Genomic DNA, 18789 nt, shown 5'->3' on the forward strand with positions numbered 1-18789 from the left:
ACCGCCGAGCTTCTGATCGGCAAGTCCTAGGCTCTGTGGTTTAACCCACAGCACCACCCATGTCTCACCAGGGTTAAGAGTCGCCAAAACAGAATGGCTTAGTTGTCATTCTTGGGCCAGATTGCTTGAAAGGCGTATTTTCCAGTACGACTTTTTGGTTCCTGAAATTCTTTCTGATGCTGCTGAGAAAATAGAATGGGTGGAATTCTTACAGGATGGGGTTTCAGAGTGTGAAAACAGATCCAAAGATCTCCAGGCATGCACCTCCAGATTTCGGAGACACCGGGTGCAAAAAGCACCTGTTGAGTTTTGAATTCTGCTTTCACCCTTGCCTCTAAGAACCAGCTGTCTAAAAAGCTTTTGTTCGGGCAGGGCTGTTCCTTGCTTAAACTGTCTCTGGCAACCGGATGGGTGCCAGGGTGGTTTCGAGAATTGCCATCTTTTGCACGCAGAGCCTTAGGTGGTTTGGTATCAACTCGGATACGGGGAAATATAGTTAAGTTACTACCCTGATGGCATTTGACACCATTACGGTGTAGCTGTGTTGATAAAACTATCCCACCATTGTTCTGCAGAGGCTGCAATAGTTATAGGTACATGTGGTGGAACTGCCCTGAAACCTTGGAGGTATAGGGCGGTATATAAATTCAATCAATCAATCAATCAAACGTGAACATATAAAGCCCTTCTGGCAGAGGGTGCTCACCGAATAACCTTTATTACGGGTCAACATGTGCAACGTACCAAAGTTTGGGATTGTTAACTATTTTTTAAGAAGAGCAATCTGAGTTTAGTTATAAAAAACTAATTAATTTTATTTCAGTAGCAGCTCCGAATCGGAAAGGGACCTCTGTGTATCTCTCGTTGGAAACAGAATGTACGGTCTCCCGCTGTTATCAGAAAAATTATCAAAGAGATCATATCCATTGCATAATACGAACAATGCGTAGACTGTTTTGTTGAAATGGACTATCCTTTTGTGAAAATACTTTCCTGCTAACTTTACTGGCAAGCTGCCAAAATTGTCACTTTTGCAAACATCCAGTTTTCAAAAAACGCAAATACCGCGTTCCAATTTTCACGCTACATCTCCTTTCTAATTCCAGTTATGAATAAATCTCTTAATATCGCTTGACGTAAATTTTGGCTGAGAGTTCCAAATCAGTCCTGCTGCTAATGAATTTAGTCGTTTGCAGGGCTTTATCGAATACGTAGTATACTTCCCCTTTTCTTTATCAAAAGTTGATATTTCCTGGTTTCTAGTTCTTCCTGCAAGTTTCGGACATTTCGGCGTAGTCCATTTGGCAAACTTAACTGGATTGATCCGCCGGGGTGTGTTGGGGGTTTTGCTTTTGTATTTTTCTCTCTATTGCAATTGCTAGCTATTGGAAATTAATAAAACTATATATATATATATATATATATATATATTTCTGGCAGGATCTTCAGGTTGGGCGAGGGCAAAGGGATCTCAGAGCAGTTTCCATGGGTCTTATTTTTCCAGCAGTGTCTGCATGGAGAGGTACCACCCCCCAGCTAATTACTGCCCCGGCGCCTATTAGCTGTGAGCTCTTGGCTTGCCATCTGACCCCAGCCAAGCTTGCCTTCCTTTGGGTTCTTCCCTTGGCACACCCTGCAAAGCCGCTTGGAGTTTTTGAATCTCTCTTTCTCTCATTAGAGCTGGCGGGAGGCGGGGAGAGACCTGCGCCTTCTCCCAGCTTCGTAAGGACTCGTTTTTTCCTTCCTGATACCGTCTCTTTTCCTTCCTTCCTTCCTTCCTTCCTTCCTTCCTTCCTTCCTTCCTTCCTTCTCCGCCTTGTGGCATCAGCAGCACCTCGGAAGCACACAGGGAGAAGGAAGAGGGCCTGTTCCACCTCACAACCCTAGCGCGCAAGTTACTAGTCCACAAGGAAAACGAGACGGTCACTCTCAAAGCTCTTGACCTAGCTCAAGGTTGTCCTCTGAACTGTTTTTTGTTTAGTCGTTTAGTCGTGTCCGGCTCTTTGTGACCCCCTGGACCAGAGCATGCCAGGCACTCCTGTCTTCCACTGCCTCCCGCAGTTTGGTCAAACTCATGTTGGTAGCTTCGAGAACACTGTCCCACCATCTCGTCCCCTGTCATCCCCTTCTCCTTGTGCCCTCCATCTTTCCCAACATCAGGGTCTTTTCCAGGGAGTCTTCTCTTCTCATGAGGTGGCCAAAGTCTTGGAGCCTCAGCTTCAGGATCTGTCCTTCCATTGAGCACTCAGGGCTGATTTCCTTCAGAATGGAGAGGTTTGATCTTCTTGCAGTCCATGGGACTCTCAAGAGTCTCCTCCAGCACCAGAATTCAAAACATCCATTCTTTGGCGGTCAGCCTTCTTGATGGTCCAGCTCTCACTTCTGTCCTCTGAACTAGCCAGACGTTTAACTGAGAATCAACCACAGCCAGTCCATCATTTGGGAAACGAGACGTGCCCAAAAATGGCAGCTGGGCGTTCTGTTTTGGCGCCTGTAACCCTGATCCAATGAGCCATTTGGCACCAAGTTTATATATCTGAGTTTCTAACACTGGCCAGTTCCTGGAAGGGATGGGGTGGGGGTCTGTTTCCACGTTCTTAAGATCCCGGGCCCAATGCATAGGATGCTGCCCATATCCTAACATATAGCCGTTTCCGGCAACCTGCTGCCCTCCATAAGTTTCGCACTACAACTCCCAACCGGGCGCCGGGTTGCTGGAGCTCATCAGCTGGTTTTGCTGTGGTGGGGGCAGGGGGAGGGACGGAAAGAGGTTATTTCTGCATGCTCCTTAGATTTTGAAGAAGCCGCTAATTCAGCGCAGGGGGCGTAGAACCTCCGGGGAGCGCGCAATCGTTTTGCAAGGAGGGGCAGAGAAGGGTGGCTTGGTTCTCCCCCCCACTCCGCTCGCCTCTCCAGCTTTTCTGCGCCTGCAGCACTGCATCTCTCTTGGGAGAGCAGGAGGGAGTTGTGGAAACCATAGGAAACCGGCCTTCCTGCAGGGACAGCCTTTTAAAAGCGCCGCCCCGTCGTTCCGCCTTAGGCGGAGAGATAAAACCGTACGCTGATGTCATGGGGGAACAGGCTCCAGTCTGTTCCCAGGTCTACCAGAGTGTCTTCTGGGGCGGGGGTGAATCCAAGCAGAGAGAACCCCCAAGTCCCTTTAGAGCTGGCAGAGCCGTCGGGACATTGGATGGGGCTGCAGCAGTCGGGTGCCCCTGCCAGCTTGGCGTCTTGCAGACCTGGCAATCGGAAATAAGTCTGCGGAAGTGGCTAGTCCACAAGACAAAACGGTTTCCGAGCCTGTCTTGGGTGGCTATGCAGTAGAGCAGCTTCTTTGCATGCAGAAGGTCTCATATTCAGTCTACAGTGGCATTCTTCAGGTATGGCAGAAAAAGAGAGACAGAGAGAGAGAGAGACAGCCGGTCGGTTCATCTACCTCGCAAGGTCATTGTAGGGATGACCTCCATCGTTTTGCCCGGACACTGAGGTCCAGCGCTGAGGGCCTTCTGGCGGTTCCCTCCCTGCGAGAAGCCAAGTTACAGGGAACCAGGCAGAGGGCCTTTTTGGTGGTGGCGCCCGCCCTGTAGAACACACTTCCACCAGATGTCAAAGAGAACAACAACTACCAGACTTTTAGAAGACATCTGAAGGCAGCCCTGTTTAGGGAAGCTTTTAATGTTTAATAGGTTATTGTATTTTAGTGTTTTGTTGGAAGCCGCCCAGAGTGGCTGGGGAAACCCAGCCAGATGGGCGGGGTATAAATAATAATAATAATAATGATATAATAATAATGTGGCGCTGTGGGTAAAACCTCAGCGCCTAGGGCTTGCTAATCGCATGGTCGGCGGTTCGAATCCCCGCGGCGGGGTGAGCTCCCGTCTTTCGGTCCCAGCTCCTGCCCACCTAGCAGTTTTAAAGCACTCTTAAGTGCAAGTACATAAATAGGTACCGCTTTATAGCGGGAAAGTAAACGGCGTTTCCGTGTGCTGCGCTGGAGCCGGCTCGCCAGAGCAGCTTCGTCACACTGGCCACGGGACCCAGAAGTGTCTTCGGACAGCGCTTGCCCCCGGCCTCTTAAGTGAGATGGGCGCACAACCCTAGAGTCGGACACGACTGGCCCGTACGGGCAGGGGTACCTTTATTATTATTATGAACTCAGATATATCAGCTAATCAACAAACGGCACCTGAAACCTAGGTTGCAGTCGCCGCAGCAGAATTTCTAGGTACCTTTTCTTTTTGCAGTGAAGTTTATTATTATTGTTATTTCTTTCAAAAATATTTTTATTGAAAGTTTTCAGCATAACGATACAATAAAAACCAATCTAATCCAAACAAGAAAGAGATAAAGAGGAGCGTACATAAGACAATAAAAAGCAAGGCGAGAGAAAAGAAAGAAAAACAAAACAGATTTTTTAAAAGGCACGGGTGGCGCTGTGGTCTAAACCACTGGGCCTCTTGGGCTTGCAGATCAGAAGGTCAGCGGTTTGAGTCCCCGCAACGGGGTGAGCTCCCGTCGCTCGGTCCCTGCTCCTGCCCACCTAGCAGTTCGAAAGCACGTCAAAGTGCAAGTAGATAAATAGGTACCACTCCTGCGGGAAGGTAAACGGCGTTTCCGTGCGCTGCTCTGGTTCGCCAGAAGCGGGCTTAGCTTGCCTACCCCTCGGTCTGTCTGTCTACAAGGCAGCTTTCTGTGTTCTTATGCGTGCCCCTTCTTTATGTGCCTGTTTGCGTATCTGTAAGTTGCGCTCTCATAAAAAATAAATCAAGGATTAAAAAAAGAAGTCAGCAATAAAGTGTCAGCAAAAAATACTTATTGGTTCAGAAGAGAAAATCGCATCATTTGCGGGAATAGGTTCTGTGTGGGATGTTTCGGAGGGAGAAACCAAACTTCGTTATCTGCAAAAAGTTTTGCAAACTGCCCGAATGCCTGGAGGCACCATGTCTCCACTTGCCACAACCAACCCTGTCATAAGGAAAGTTCCCAATGTGTGTTTCAGATCCCCTGTAGCTTAGCTTCTCGGTTCTCATCTGCCTTCCTCCTTCCTGCCAACTTTCTGTTTCGAAACCTTTGCTGAAAAAAAGGCGTCTTTTTTTTAAAAAAAAAAGATAAGTCTGAATACAGGGACCCCGGAAGCCTCTGCTTATTGGAAACTAAAAGTCAGAATAAGGATAGAATGGGGGGATTTTTTTAATTTAAAAAAATCTCTCCTGGTTGGAAGCCCAGGGACTTTTCCCCTCTGCAAAAGGGGAAGTTGGCAAAGAGAGAGAGAGAGATAGTAGATTCCTTTCCTGAGGGAGGAGAGGAAATAATAAGTCTATAAGGTTGGCGGGGGGCATTAAAATGCCCGGCAGCCCCCACCCCGAGAGGCACAAACACATACCCCAAAGTGATTTTTGCTGCTGCCCCATCTCTGCGTTTTCTCCATCAGTTGCAAAAAAGCGTGGCACAGCTTTGAGTGTGTTGTTGAGTCGTTTAGTCGTGTCCGCTTCTTTGTGACCCCCTGGACCAGAGCACGCCAGGCCCTCCTGTCTTCCACTGCCTCCCGCAGTTTGGTCAGACTCATGTTTGTAGCTTCGAGAACACTGTCCCACCATCTCCGTCCTCTGTCGCCCCCTTCTCCTTGTGCCCTCCATCTTTCCCAACATCAGGGTCTTTTCCAGGGAGTCTTCTCTTCTCATGAGGTGGCCAAAGTCTTGGAGCCTCAGCTTCAGGATCTGTCCTTCCAGTGAGCACTCAGGGCTGTTTTCCTTCCGAATGGAGAGGTTTGATCTTCTTGCAGTCCATGGGACTCTCAAGAGTCTCCTCCAGCACCAGAATTCAAAAGCATCCATTCTTCGGCCATCAGCCTTCTTTATGGTCCAGCTCTCACTTCCATACATCACTACTGGGAAAACCAGAGCTTTTACTATACGGACCTTTGTTGGCAAGGTGATGTCTCTACTTTTTAAAATGCTGTCCTTTTAAGATGAGTGTGTACACACAAATAAATACTTGCATGGGGGGGGGGACAGAGGACAATGGCAATGCGAAGCCGGGCGCTTAATCTCTGGCTTTTGCAAAGTAATGATTTTTATTAGCGGGCCGTGATGGCGATAAGGAGCAGACTTCGAGCTCCTAAGGAGGTGAAGAGAAGCTCAAAAGTGTCTCAAAGTGCCTGGGGAACCTCAAAATCCGATCCAGGGGTGCTTTTCGGGAGCGTATTGAGATTCATCAAAACTATGGCTAGGCAAACTAAGGCCCGGGGGCCGGATCCGTCCCAATCGCCTTCTCAATTCGGCCCGCGGACTGTCCGGGAATCAGCGTGTTTTTACACGAGTAGAATGTGTCCTTTTATTTAAAATGCATCTCTGGGTTATTTGTGGAGCCTGCCTGGTGATTTGATATGAGTAGAATGTGTGCTTATTATTATTATTATTATTATTATTATTATTATTATTATTAACACCCCGCCAATCTGGCTGGGTTTCTCCAGCCACTCTGGGCGGATTCCAACGAAATATTAAAATACAATAACCTATTAAACATTTAAAATGCATCTCTGGATTACTTGTGGGGCATAGGAATTTGTTCATTCCCCCCCACCCGCCCCCCAATATAGTCCAGCCCCCCACAAGGTCTGAGGGACGGTGGACCGGCCCCCTGCTGAAAAAGTTTACCAACCCCTGATCAAAACAATACATTGTGGGTTGAATTGCGCAATTGGGGCGCCTTTTTTGGGGGGGGATTTGTCCGGATGGGCCAGATCTTTATCTCCCCGCTGTCGCGTCCACACAGGCTAGCTTCTGGGGTCAAGTCCTGCCCTCTCGCCCAAAGTTGGCCAGTAGGAGAGAGAGCAACCATAGAATCATAGAATCATAGAGTTGGAAGAGACCACAAGGGCCATCGAGTCCAACCCCCTGCCAAGCAGGAAACACCATCAGAGCACTCCTGACATATGGTTGTCAAGCCTCTGCTTAAAGACCTCCAAAGAAGGAGGGTTCTTCAACCCAAGCAGGGTTGAAGCCCTCGGCCATCAGTTGTATGTGCTTCAATCCTGCATTCTGCATGGACTGAACCCGGCCTTCGAGGTGGCCTCTGCCAATGGACAGGTTCAAGCTCTGCTTTCCGGAACAGCAGCAAACAAACTTTTTCCCCACCTTTCACGTGGCGGCCATTGAGGGATATGGAGGCAGCTGCCCTCTCCCCTCTGACCATGGCTACCACCCTGCGGTTTTATTTTGCGCTGCCCTATATCTTCCCTGGGACTCAGGTGGCGCTGTAGGTTAAACCCCAGAGCCTAGGACTTGACAATCAGAAGGTCAGCGGTTCGAATCCCCACTACAGGGTGAGCTCCCGCCGCTCGGTCCCTGCTCCTGCCAACCTAGCAGTCTGAAAGCACGTCAAAGTGCAAGTAGATCAATAGGTACCGCTCCGGCGGGAAGGTAAACGGCGTTTCCGTGCGCTGCTCTGGTTCGCCAGAAGCGGCTTAGTCCTGCTGGCCACATGACCAGGAAGCTGTACGCCGGCTCCCTCGGCCAATAAAGCAAGATGAGCGCTGCAACTCCAGAGTCGGTCACGACTGGACCTAATGGTCAGGGGTCCCTTGACCTTTTTATATCTTCCCTGCCGTTGCAGAAGGTTGCTATCCCGCCAGGGTGCTGTGCAGGTGCACAAGCAGAGGAAGTGGGGGCAGAGCAGTCTTGTTCAGTACCGAGAGTTCATCTGAATCTCTTGTTTTCACTTGATAATAGCGTCGCCGTTTCTAGTTTCTAGAGCCTTGAAGGTTTGCGGGCGGCGCCTGGGAAACCTCAGAATCGGCATGTGGCTCCTGGCCGGCGCAGGCCAGTTTTCCACCCTGCCCAACGTCCCAACCAGCCAGATGCAGAAGCGATGGCAGGAAGTTCACCTCTGCTGAGCAGCTGGTATTTGGAGATATCCCTCTGTGGGTGGGGGTTCTGCTGTGGCCTCCGTGAACTCCTCCCACGATGAGCAGAAGTGGAAGAAGTTCATTTATAAAAATAATAAAAAGCAGGCACTCTTTGAGAGCTACATCTTGCGTCTCCAGCCTCCTGGTTCTCTCAACAAGGAAGGTTCCCTTGCTTAACTAGTAAAGGTAAAGGGACCCCTGACCGTTACATACAGTCGTGACCAACTCTGGGGTTGCGGTGCTCATCTCGCTTTATTGGCCGAGGGAGCCGGCGTACAGCTTCCGGTTCATGTGGCCAGCAGGACTAAGCCGCTTCTGGCGAACCAGAGCAGCGCACGGAAACGCCGTTTACCTTCCCGCCAGAGTGGTACCTATTTATCTACTTGCACTCTGACGTGCTTTCGAACTGCTAGGTTGGCAGGAGCAGGGACCGAGCAACGGGAGCTCACCCCGTCGCGGGGATTCGAACCGCCGACCTTCTGATTGGCAAGCCCTAGGCCCTGTGGTTTAACTCACAGCGCCACCCGCTACTTATCTAGTTTGTTTTCATTTAGTCGTGTCCAACTCTTTGTGACCCCCTGGACCAGAGCACGCCAGGCACTCCTGTCTTCCACTGCCTCCTGCAGTTTAGTCAAACTCATGCTGGTAGCTTCGAGAACACTGTCCAACCACCTCGTCCTCCGTCGTCCCCTTCTCCTTGTGCCCTCCATCTTTCCCAACATCAGGGTCTTTTCCAGGGAGTCTTCTCTTCTCATGAGTTGGCCAAAGTCTTGGAGCCTCAGCTTCAGGATCTGTCCTTCCAGTGAGCACTGAGGGCTGATTTCCTTAAGAATGGATCGGTTTGATCTTCTCACAGTCCATGGGACTCTCAAGAGTCTCCTCCAGCACCATAATTCAAAAGCATCCATTCTTCGGCGATCAGCCTTCTTCATGGTCCAGCTCTCACTTCCATACAACACTACTGGGGAAACCATAGCTTGAACTATACGGACCCTTATTAAATCTCATTTTAGCCCCCCGAAGGAGCTGAAAAGCGGTGCTTGCTCAATGAAGGAATCCTGACCCAGCTGAAATCACCCAGGGCAGACAGAAGGAAGGACTTTTTCGCACAGCGTGTAGCTAGAACTGTGGAACTCACTTCTGCAGGATTCAGGGGACCCCGAAGGTCTTCTAGACCAACCCCATGCGTTGCAGGAGTCTCGACTGAAACATCCAGGATTTTATACATCTGTTTAAAAGCCTCCAAGGATGGAAGAGTACACAACCTCTGGGGGGGGGGAGGGAACGACACCGTTCCACTGTCAAGTTCCTCCTGATGTTGAACCTCCTTAAGGTTCCCACATTAATTTCTCTCCTCTCTCTGCCTCTCTCTTTCCAGGACTCGGTGGCGCTGAAGCCGTCGATTCAGTTCGAAGGAAGCCAAGGGGTAAGTCGAAGGCCTGTGACTGAATGTAAAAAAAATCTGCTTTGCGCTCTCCCTCTCTTTTAAAAAAAAATCATGATGGCCTCTCCTGCGTTGAGACGGGACAAAGGGATTTCGGTTAGGAGGTTCAGAAACCGGGCCAAATCTCGTAGGAGGCCCCTTAAAAAGAAAGCTAGTTCAGATATGAGTTTTCATTAAGAAACTGGAAACGGCCGTTATTCTATTCTTGGGGCTGGTTCGTTGGAAACTGAGCCTTTTCTCTTTCCCTGTTTCGCTTTGTGAGAGCTGCTGATGGCAGCTGACGTCTCTCTGCCCCCCTCTGTTCCTGAGCCCCCTCTGCAAGGTCCACTTCTGCCCTTAAGCTGGGAACTGGGGCAGAGGCTTTGCATAGGGCACCCCATTCCTCCCTCGCCCAACGGCTTCGCTGGCTTTCCCCCAGGCTTTGGCGAGGCTCTCAAAAAGAAATTCTGCAACGGATATTTTTTAATAATAATGATTTATTATTTATACCCCGCCCACCTGGCTGAGTTTCCCCAGCCACTCTGGGCGGCTCCCAATCAAGTGTTAAAAACAATACAGCATTCAATATTAAAAACTTCCCTAAACAGGGCTGCCTTCAGATGTCTTTTAAAGAGAAGATAGCTGCTTATTTCCTTCACATCTGAAGGGAGGGCGTTCCACAGGGTGGGCGCTACTACCGAGAAGGCCCTCTGTCTGGTTCCCTGTAACCTCACTTCTCACAGTGAGGGAACCGCCAGAAGGCCCTCGGAGCTGGACCTCAGTGTCCGGGCAGAACGATGGGGGTGGAGATGCTCCTTCAGGTATACTGGGCTGTTCAGGGCTTTAAAGGTCAGCACCAACACTTTGAATTGTGCTCGGAAATGTACTGGGAGCCAGTGTAGTTCTTGTTTTTATTTTATCTATTCATTTGTGCTTTTATCCTGCATTTTTACCTTATGAAGCACCCTGAGACCTTTCAAGTAAGGGCAATGTATAAACCTAATAAATAATCAGAAGATACCAGGACCTGCAGTAGAGAAAACCACAACCAACCCGTTTCTTCGCCAGTGGCGGCCATGCTCAGGGGTCAGAACAGCTGCTCAATGTGCAGAAGCCTCTAGCTTCACCCTTCAGGTGAACTCGCAAGAACTCGCAAGACGTTTCGTCTTGCAAAGCAAGCCCATGGGGAAATTCGTCTTGCGGAACGACTCAAAAAACGGAAAACCCTTTCGTCTAGCGAGTTTTTCGTCTTCCGAGGCGTTCGTCTTGCGGGGCACCACTGTACACAGCAAGAATAATAGACTGGAGGTTTTTGAACAGAGGTTGGGACCGCCAGATCTGATGGGGGGTCTCCGGGCGGGATTCCTGCCTTGCAGTGGGTTGGATTGGATAAGCCATGGGTGCCCCTTCCAAATCTCCTATTCCCTTATATTTTGTGACCTGCTGGCTAAGGCTTCATATGTACATCTTCTAAACTTTTTTTCCTTTTAACCCAGCACATCTCGATACCTCGGCCGGACGGAGCAGCAGGAGCCCAGACGTTCTCGTTTTACCTCTCCAACATCGGGAAAGATAGTCCCCAGGGGAGCTTTGACTGCGTCCAGCAGTATGTCTCCAGGTGAGTTGCCCCGTCCAGGCCCCAATCCCTGCAGCTCCCACGGCCGGCGATGTGGGTTTTCCGCACGTTTTCAAATGAGAGCAGAACGCCCCAGAAAACCTCCTTACGCCGATAGGGCAATTTGCGACACGTTCGACTCCGGGGTGGGAACCTTCCCCCTTTGGCCAGCGGTCAGCGGGGCCAGAGGGGGGAGTGGGCAGGGCGCTAGGTGCAAATACTAGCTTTGCACGGTAGGCTCGTTTCTGCACATGCTCAGGAACCCCTCTTTGTCCCCCGATCCACACAAGCAGGGTGTCTGGCCAGAGTGGTGCATGCTCTGGTTATCTCCCGCTTGGACTACTGCAGTGCGCTCTACGTGGGGCTACCTTTGAAGGTGACCCGGAAACCACAACTAATCCAGAATGTGGCAGCTAGACTGGGGACTGGGAGTGGCCGCCGAGACCACATAACACCGGTCCTGAAAGACCTACATTGGCTCCCAGTATGTTGCTGAGCACAATTCAAAGTGTTGGTGCTGACCTTGAAAGCCCTAAACGGCCTCGGTCCAGTATACCTGAAGGTGTGTGTCCACCCCCATCGTTCTTCCCGGACACTGAGGTCCAGCTCCAAGGGCCTTCTGGCAGTTCCCTCACTGCAAGAAGTGAGTTACAAGGAACCAGGCAGAGGGCCTTTTCGGCGGTGGCACCCACCCTGTGGAACACCCTTCCATCAGATGTCAAGGAAATAAGTAACTGACTTTTAGAAGACATCTGTAGGCAGCCCTGTTTAGGGAAGTTTTTAATGGTTGATGTTTTATTCTGTTTTTAATATTCTGTTGGGAGCCACCCAGAGTGGTTGGGGAAACTCAGCCAGATGGGCGGAGTGTAAATAATAAATTATTATTATTATATTATTATTATTATTATTATTATTATTATTATTATTATTATTATTATATAGCGGACGCTATATTCCGTTGGGAGCTGCTGTATTGTGTTTTTACTCTCCGATAGGGAGCAGCCAAGAGTGGCTGGGGAAACCCAGCCAGATGGGCAGGATATAAGTAACAAATTATTATTATTATTATTATTATTATTATTATTATTATTATTATCCTGCGGACAACATTGAGGGCCACACAGGGAGGTCCCAAGGGCCGCATAGCCTAGAAAGCCAGCAAACCAGGAGACTTTTAGAGGAAGGCGAAGAAACGGAGGCGGGCAGGGATTTTAACCCTGATCTCTCCCAGGCACTCTAACCCCTATGCAACGCTGTCTCTGACCTGAGGTGGGGTGGTGACCTGCGCTTTAGGTGCGATGACCAGGCAGCTTCTTCTTCCCGAAAGACTCCGGTTCCTTTATGTTTTTCATTTCTGCCTCTGCTTACCCTTCAGCAGCAATGGGAACATCCAGTTGGACTGCCTTGGCACCATCCAGGACAAAATCACCGTTTGTGCCACCGACGACTCCTACCAGAAGGCGAAGCAGAGCATGGCACTGGTGGAGGAGGAAACCCGGAGCCGGGGGGCCATCGTCATCAAGCCCGGGGGCCGCTATGTTGGTGAGCAGCGACAGCGTTGCGTACGGTCAATCTTTGCAGCAAGGGAGAGCCGCGAGCGTCTCCGGCCGGGGAGCAGGTCTGGGGAGATGTTTCGAAACCTGCACTCTCTCGCAAGCAGCCTTCCAGGGGAGCAGAGCCGCGCTTTGGTTTCCAAACATTTTGGAAGTTGAACGGACTTCCGGAACGGATTCCGTTCGACTCCCAAGGTGCGACTGTATTGATCTGAACATTTTTGACCCGTCAATATACAGTGGTACCCTGGGTTAAGTACTTAATTCGTTCTGGAGATCCAAATCAAATCAAATATCTTTAATACGGTCAATGACCAACAAGCAATTTATAAAATAAAATAAAATTCTGGAGATCCGTTCTTAACCTGAAGCACCACTTTAGCTAATGGGGCCTCCTGCTGCCACCGCGCTGCCGAAGCACGATTTGTATTCTCATCCTGAAGCAAAGTTCTTAACCCGAGGTACTATTTCTGGGTCAGTGGAGTCTGTACCCTGATGCATCTGTAACCCGAGGTACCACTGTATTGTGAATAGTGATGTGTGTCAGGGGCAGGGCTGGCCGATGCATCGTTCAAACCCAGTTTGTAGTCTGTATCGTGATACCGGTTTCATAATTTTTATCCTGGCAGTATATTGTGAGTTAAACCACAGAGCCTAGGGCTTGCCGATCAGAAGGTAGGCGGTTCGAATCCCCACAATGACGGGGTGAGCTCTCGTTGCTCGGTCCCTGCTCCTGCCAACCTAGCAGTTCGAAAGCACGTCAAAGTGCAAGTAGATAAATAGGTACCACTCCGGCGGGAAGGTAAACGGCGTTTCCGTGCGCTGCTCTGGTTCGCCATGCTTAGTCATGACCCACATGACCCGGAAGCTGTACGCCGGCTCCCTCGGCCAGTAAAGCGAGATGAGCGCCGCAACCCCAGAGTCGGCCACGACTGGACCTAATGGTCAGGGGTCCCTTTACCTAGGGAAGTTTTTAATGTTTGGTGTTTTATCTTGGATTTAATAGTCTGTTGTGAGCCGCCCAGAGTGGCTGGGGAAACCCAGCCAGATGGGCAGGGTATAAATAATAAATTATTATTATTATTATTATTAGTGATCAAGAGGGAGTCCTTTTCAGACTCTCTGAGCTGACAGTGCTTGGCCTGCCTCTCTCGCCCTTCCTCCGGGGAGTCCGTGTCTGTAAACAGGAGCAGATTGCAGTTTGCTGAGTTATCCTTGACTCATCGTTTTGGTGTGTGTTGCCAGCCAAACTCTTGCAGGAGCAAGCAATGGCAGGAAGTGTGTGTTTTCCTGTGTGCTGGGAAGAACAACGCAAGGGGTTTTTTCTCCCCGTCGGGAGGGGGAGGGAAGGCTTATCAGCAGAGCAGTAAAAGGCCTCTCCGCAGCTGCCTTCCTGCCAAAACGAAAAGCTTCGGAACTTTTCTCGGGGGCAAAGTTTCATTTCCTCTGGGAAATTTCCCTCTAGCGCAAATTAGACGGTTGCTGGACGGGTGTTGGCCACGCGTGAATCTCCTCCTAAACACAGCCTTCTGTAGCAAAGGTTCTCTGCGTCAGAGAGGGAGAGAACAGCTGTGACGAACAATGAATTATTTTTTTAAGACAAGGCTATAAAACCAGGCATGTACTGTAGACTTGAGTCCTGTTGCACAGGGGTTAGAATGTTGTTGTTGTTGAGTCGTTTAGTCATGTCCGCCTCTTCGTGACCCCCTGGACCAGGGCACGCCAGGCCCTCCTGTCTTCCACTGCCTCCCGCAGCTTGGTCAAACTCATGCTTGTAGCTTCGAGAACACTGTCCCACCATCTCATCCTCCGTCGTCCCCTTCTCCTTGTGCCCTCCATCTTTCCCAGCATCAGGGTCTGTTGCAACAGGGTCCTCAGTCACCACACGCAGGAGGGAGGAGGAATCCAGAGCAAAAGTGTGCCTGCCCTTATATAGACATTTTAGATTCCCTCCCTGGAGTCCAAGACCACCCCCAGATACATCATACCTACATCACAGAAAGGGCGGTCTACAGCAGAAATCTGAGTGCTTTGTTTACCTCTTGTCTGCCAGGTTACCTGTTTAATGGTCACTTGATTGGATACCCTGGGGAGCCTGGCAGGTCTTTTGTAATGATAAATACTTAGTTCCTGGGCCAGGTCACAGGCTCACACCCTATTCATATCTTAAACATGCCCTTAAGGCAGGATTTGTGAAGGAAAAGACAATGGGAGACTTTCCCATTTTCCTTTGACCTTGCATGGAAAACATTTGGTCAGTTTGGGAATCAAAAATGGTTCCAGGTCGGTCTTCCTGTGCTGATCTATGTATGTGCTTGGTTGGTACACTTATGAACAGTTAACATATATCTAAGACCTCAAAATTCCTATCACAGGGATACAATTCTATAATTCCCACCACATATTGAACTTACTTTCCTAAAACATTGGGGTGCTGCTGTTGTTTGGGCAAAGCTTCTCTTCATGTCCAGCCTCTGTACAAAATAAAATAAAAACAGAGAGCATCTTCGACCCTGTAAGCTTTGCCTGTATTCTAGGAAGGCGAGGGTTTTCGGTGTGTGTTTGTTTTTAGAAAAGGAAACCGAGGCGAGCCAGGAACAGGAAGCCCCTTCATCTCGGAACGCGATCAGCCCCGTTCTGGCCTCCTATCTGATTTAGGTTCCTAAGAAAAAAGGAAGCTGCCTTTTGCCGCGTCAGATCCTGTGGTTTGTCAATTGGCACCAGATCCAATGGTGCCTGCACAAACTGGCAGCCTTTAGTGACTCGGGTTGGGGGGTTCTTTCAAGGCTACCACAGGCCAGCATCGTTTTCTGTCCAAACGATAGAAGTGTTGTCCAATAAACTCAGAATATTACGTTCTGTTGTATAAAGCCGTTGGTACTGTTGCAGGAATTTATGTATAGGTTGGGGGGGGGGTTTGCCCCTCCAGTAGATATCACACACATGCAGCCCACTACCAAAACCAGCACAATCGCTTTTGTGGCTTTTGCGATTTGTCCCCACAAAACACTTCATCGCAGTTTCTTCCTGTCTATTCAAAGGGCCTTTGCTGCACGATACCAAATGCAAGAATTCACTGATCAATGTATCTCTGTAATGGCTCACTGGGAAAAACTTCAGCAATTCATATAGACATGTGAGCTCAGCTCCTCAGCAGCCCCTCTGCCTGAGTGATAATCCCTGGCCTCCTGATACCTGAGTGCCAGACAGGTAGCCATTCCAGAAATAACAAACCCAGATGAAGACAAAAGGGTGTGATGAACTTGGCTGGGAAACAGTGAAATGTAAATATCTCTTTTGTTTCACTTGGTGGGTGTTTGGTGGAGGGCAAGGGGAACCGTGGGGCAGGGTCCAGGATGCTCAGATTATTGCCACCAGACCTCCCCTTTCATGATGTAACCGTGATGTAGTTTTTTTGGGGTGTAACATGGGAATTAGCAGCTAATAAAAGTTTGGGTTCTCTTTTGTACGGGGCTTCCATCTTGTTCCACCTGGTGGCAGGTGGGAGTCCTGTCACGACAGACTTCAATCAAGACCAAGCCGACTGGCTGCTCTTTTGCTCTGGGATTCCTGGCTGGTGTCCTTTGTCCAAGAGAGCCCTCAGATTTCTCCGTTAACAGTACCAAATGGCCAGAACACTTTCCCAATCAGTCATTTCTTAAGAGTCTGCACATCAAGCTTGCCTGTTGCTAACACATATATAGAAAGCGACCACTGCTTTTTCACTTTCGAAAGATCAGTCCGGTTGTTCCAATATCTCTGTTGTCTTGGGAGCTCAGGAAAGCTGTTAACAAGGTGTTGTAGCTGCTGGTACAGTACAGCGGTGCCCCGTTTTTCGGACGTAATCCATTCCGGAAGACCGTTGGACTTCCGAAACGGTCATAAACCGAGGCGCAAAGGGCGGTCTGCAGAAGAACAGGGCGTTGGAGGAATAACATGTACACCCAGCGGAAGCCGTTCGACTTCCAAGGCGCATTTGAAAACGGAAGCATTTACTTCCGGGTTTTCAGCGTTCGGGAACCGAAACACCTGGCTTCTGAGACGCCACCGAAAACCAAGGTATGGCCATTGGGCTGCATCAGACTGATGGCATTTGTCACTTAGAGATGTAAGCATGGAAGAATCTGTCTTCCTTATCTCTTGGTTGGCCCAAAATCGATACAGTGGTACCTTGGTTCTCAAACGCCTTGGTTCTCAACTTCGAACCCAAACACTGCAAACCTAGAAGTAAGGGTGGTGGTTTGCGAACTTTTTCCCGAAGCTGAACGTTCTCCGTTTTGAGTGTTACGCTTCTGATTTGAGTGTTATGCTGAGGTCTGTCTGTTTTTGCTGTTTATTTTGCATTTTTGCGGCTCTTTTTGTTTTGTTTTTGGGACTGCGTGGAATCCAGTTCAGCTACTGATTGATTGACGGATTGTGCGACTGCAGTACATTGTTTATTGCTTTCATTTTATGGACCAGTGGTCTCATTCGATAGTAAAGTTCATGTTCAATAGCTGTTTTAAGGGTGGTTTTTCAAAGTTTGAGAACCAAGGTACCGCTGTATATCCATTTTTCCATATCCCCACCCTCTCTCTCCCCCCCAAAAACAGCACGGACCCTAACCTTTTCTTTTTCCTCTCGCTTAGGCAAGACGGTCAAGGTGCGAAAACCGGCCCCGGTGGCTTCGGACGCCGTCCCCTCGCGGATCCGCCCGACGCCCGTCAACCTGGCCAGCGCCATCAAGAAAGGCAACAGCGCCGTCTCCCAGCGGCCCTTCAGAGACCGCGTCGTGCACTTGCTGGCCCTCAAGCCCTACAAGAAGCCGGAGTTGTTCTTGCGGCTACAGAAGGATGGCCTCACGGCGCAAGATAAGGACTCTCTAGACGGGCTGCTGCAGCAGGTGGGTCGGTGCGCGGCCTGATTCTCCATAGAAGTCGTGGGTGTGGGATCATGCACCTTTATCACCGTATTTTTCGCCCTATAAGATGCACTAGACCACAAGACGCACCTAGTTTTTGGAGGAGGAAAACAAGAAAAAATAATATTCTGAATCTGAGAAGCCAGAACAGCAAGAGGGATCGCTGCGCAGTGAAAGCAGCAATCCCTTTTGCTGTTCTGGCTTCTGGGATAGCTGCGCAGCCTGCACTCGCTCCAGAAGACGCACACACCTTTCCCCTTACTTTTTAGGAGGGAAAAAGTGAGTCTTATAGAGCAAAAAATACAGTAGTTTTTATTTGAGTTTACAAATTCGTTCATCCTCACAATCACAAACAATAAAAATTTCACAAGATTCTTCCGAATCTCAAGACCTCCCTCCTCCATGCGTTCTTTAAGCAGCTTTCTAAAAAACTGCATATTATAAGTCCATCTAATTTACACTCCTCCGTTGTATCCAAAGTCCTTGCAGGAGTTATTTAAAACCTGCCCAAGAGTTCAAGTGTTTGCAGTGGTCTTCCTTTTTTTAAAAAAAGATATTTATTGCAAATTTTAAACAAGAAACAAACCACCAAACATATATAATACCATCACCATATAACAAACAAAAAAAAGCAAAGAAAAATTAGAAAATAGACATAGAATAAAAAGAAATACAGAAGAAGAAGAAGAAGAGTTTGGATTTGATACCCCGCTTTATCACTACCCGAAGGAGTCTCAAAGCGGCTAACATTCTCCTTTCCCTTCCTCCCCCACAACAAACACTCTGTGAGGTGAGTGGGGCTGAGAGACTTCAGAGAAGTGTGACTGGCCCAAGGTCACCCAGCAGCTGCAGGTGGAGGAGCGGGGAAGCGAACCCGGTTCACCAGGTTACGAGTCTACCGCTCTTAACCACACCACCACATTGGTTCTGGTGGTGTTATGAGACATCAAACCTCAGAAATTTCCCAAAAGGTTTCCACAGTTTTGTCCACCCGTGTACCTCTTGAGTAGTTGGGTAACCCCCTAATGTGAGGACCGAAAACAGCCTAGCTAGAACAAATATAATATAATATATATATATATATATATATACACATATATAATACCATCACCATATAACAAACAAAAAAAGCAAAGAAAAAATAGAAAATAGACATAGAATAAAAAGAAATACAGCAAGAACAATTGTCCATAAATCATATTTTCATAACCTTTGGACTTCCTCACATCTCCCTTTCCTGCAGTGGTCTTCCAAATATAGTGCAGATATGTCTCTTATTGAGGTTTTGATCCTCCTGGTTTCTGATTTTCCCAGTTAGTCTCTGCGTAGTCCAATAATTTCACCTGCCAGTCCGCCCTAGACTCTCGTGGTCCCTCCCAACTCTCTGAT

General features: G+C 48.9%; 1 protein-coding gene across 2 annotated transcripts in view; it reads left to right on the forward strand.

The window, feature by feature from the left end:
• Positions 1–18789, forward strand: part of ELL (elongation factor for RNA polymerase II) — a 54506-nt gene that overhangs the window by 19482 nt on the left and 16235 nt on the right. Inside the window, exons 2-5 of one of the 2 annotated variants that reach the window (XM_081177773.1) lie at positions 9288–9335; positions 10829–10950; positions 12323–12489; positions 17129–17382. In XM_081177773.1, coding sequence (XP_081033899.1) covers positions 9288–9335; positions 10829–10950; positions 12323–12489; positions 17129–17382 — 591 coding nt within the window. The remainder of the gene's footprint in view (positions 1–9287; positions 9336–10828; positions 10951–12322; positions 12490–17128; positions 17383–18789) is intronic. The other variant, XM_081177774.1, reaches the window with a different exon arrangement.

This window comes from Podarcis bocagei, assembly GCF_964188305.1.
Source record: "Podarcis bocagei genome assembly, chromosome: 18".
In the NCBI taxonomy this organism is placed as follows: domain Eukaryota; kingdom Metazoa; phylum Chordata; class Lepidosauria; order Squamata; family Lacertidae; genus Podarcis; species Podarcis bocagei.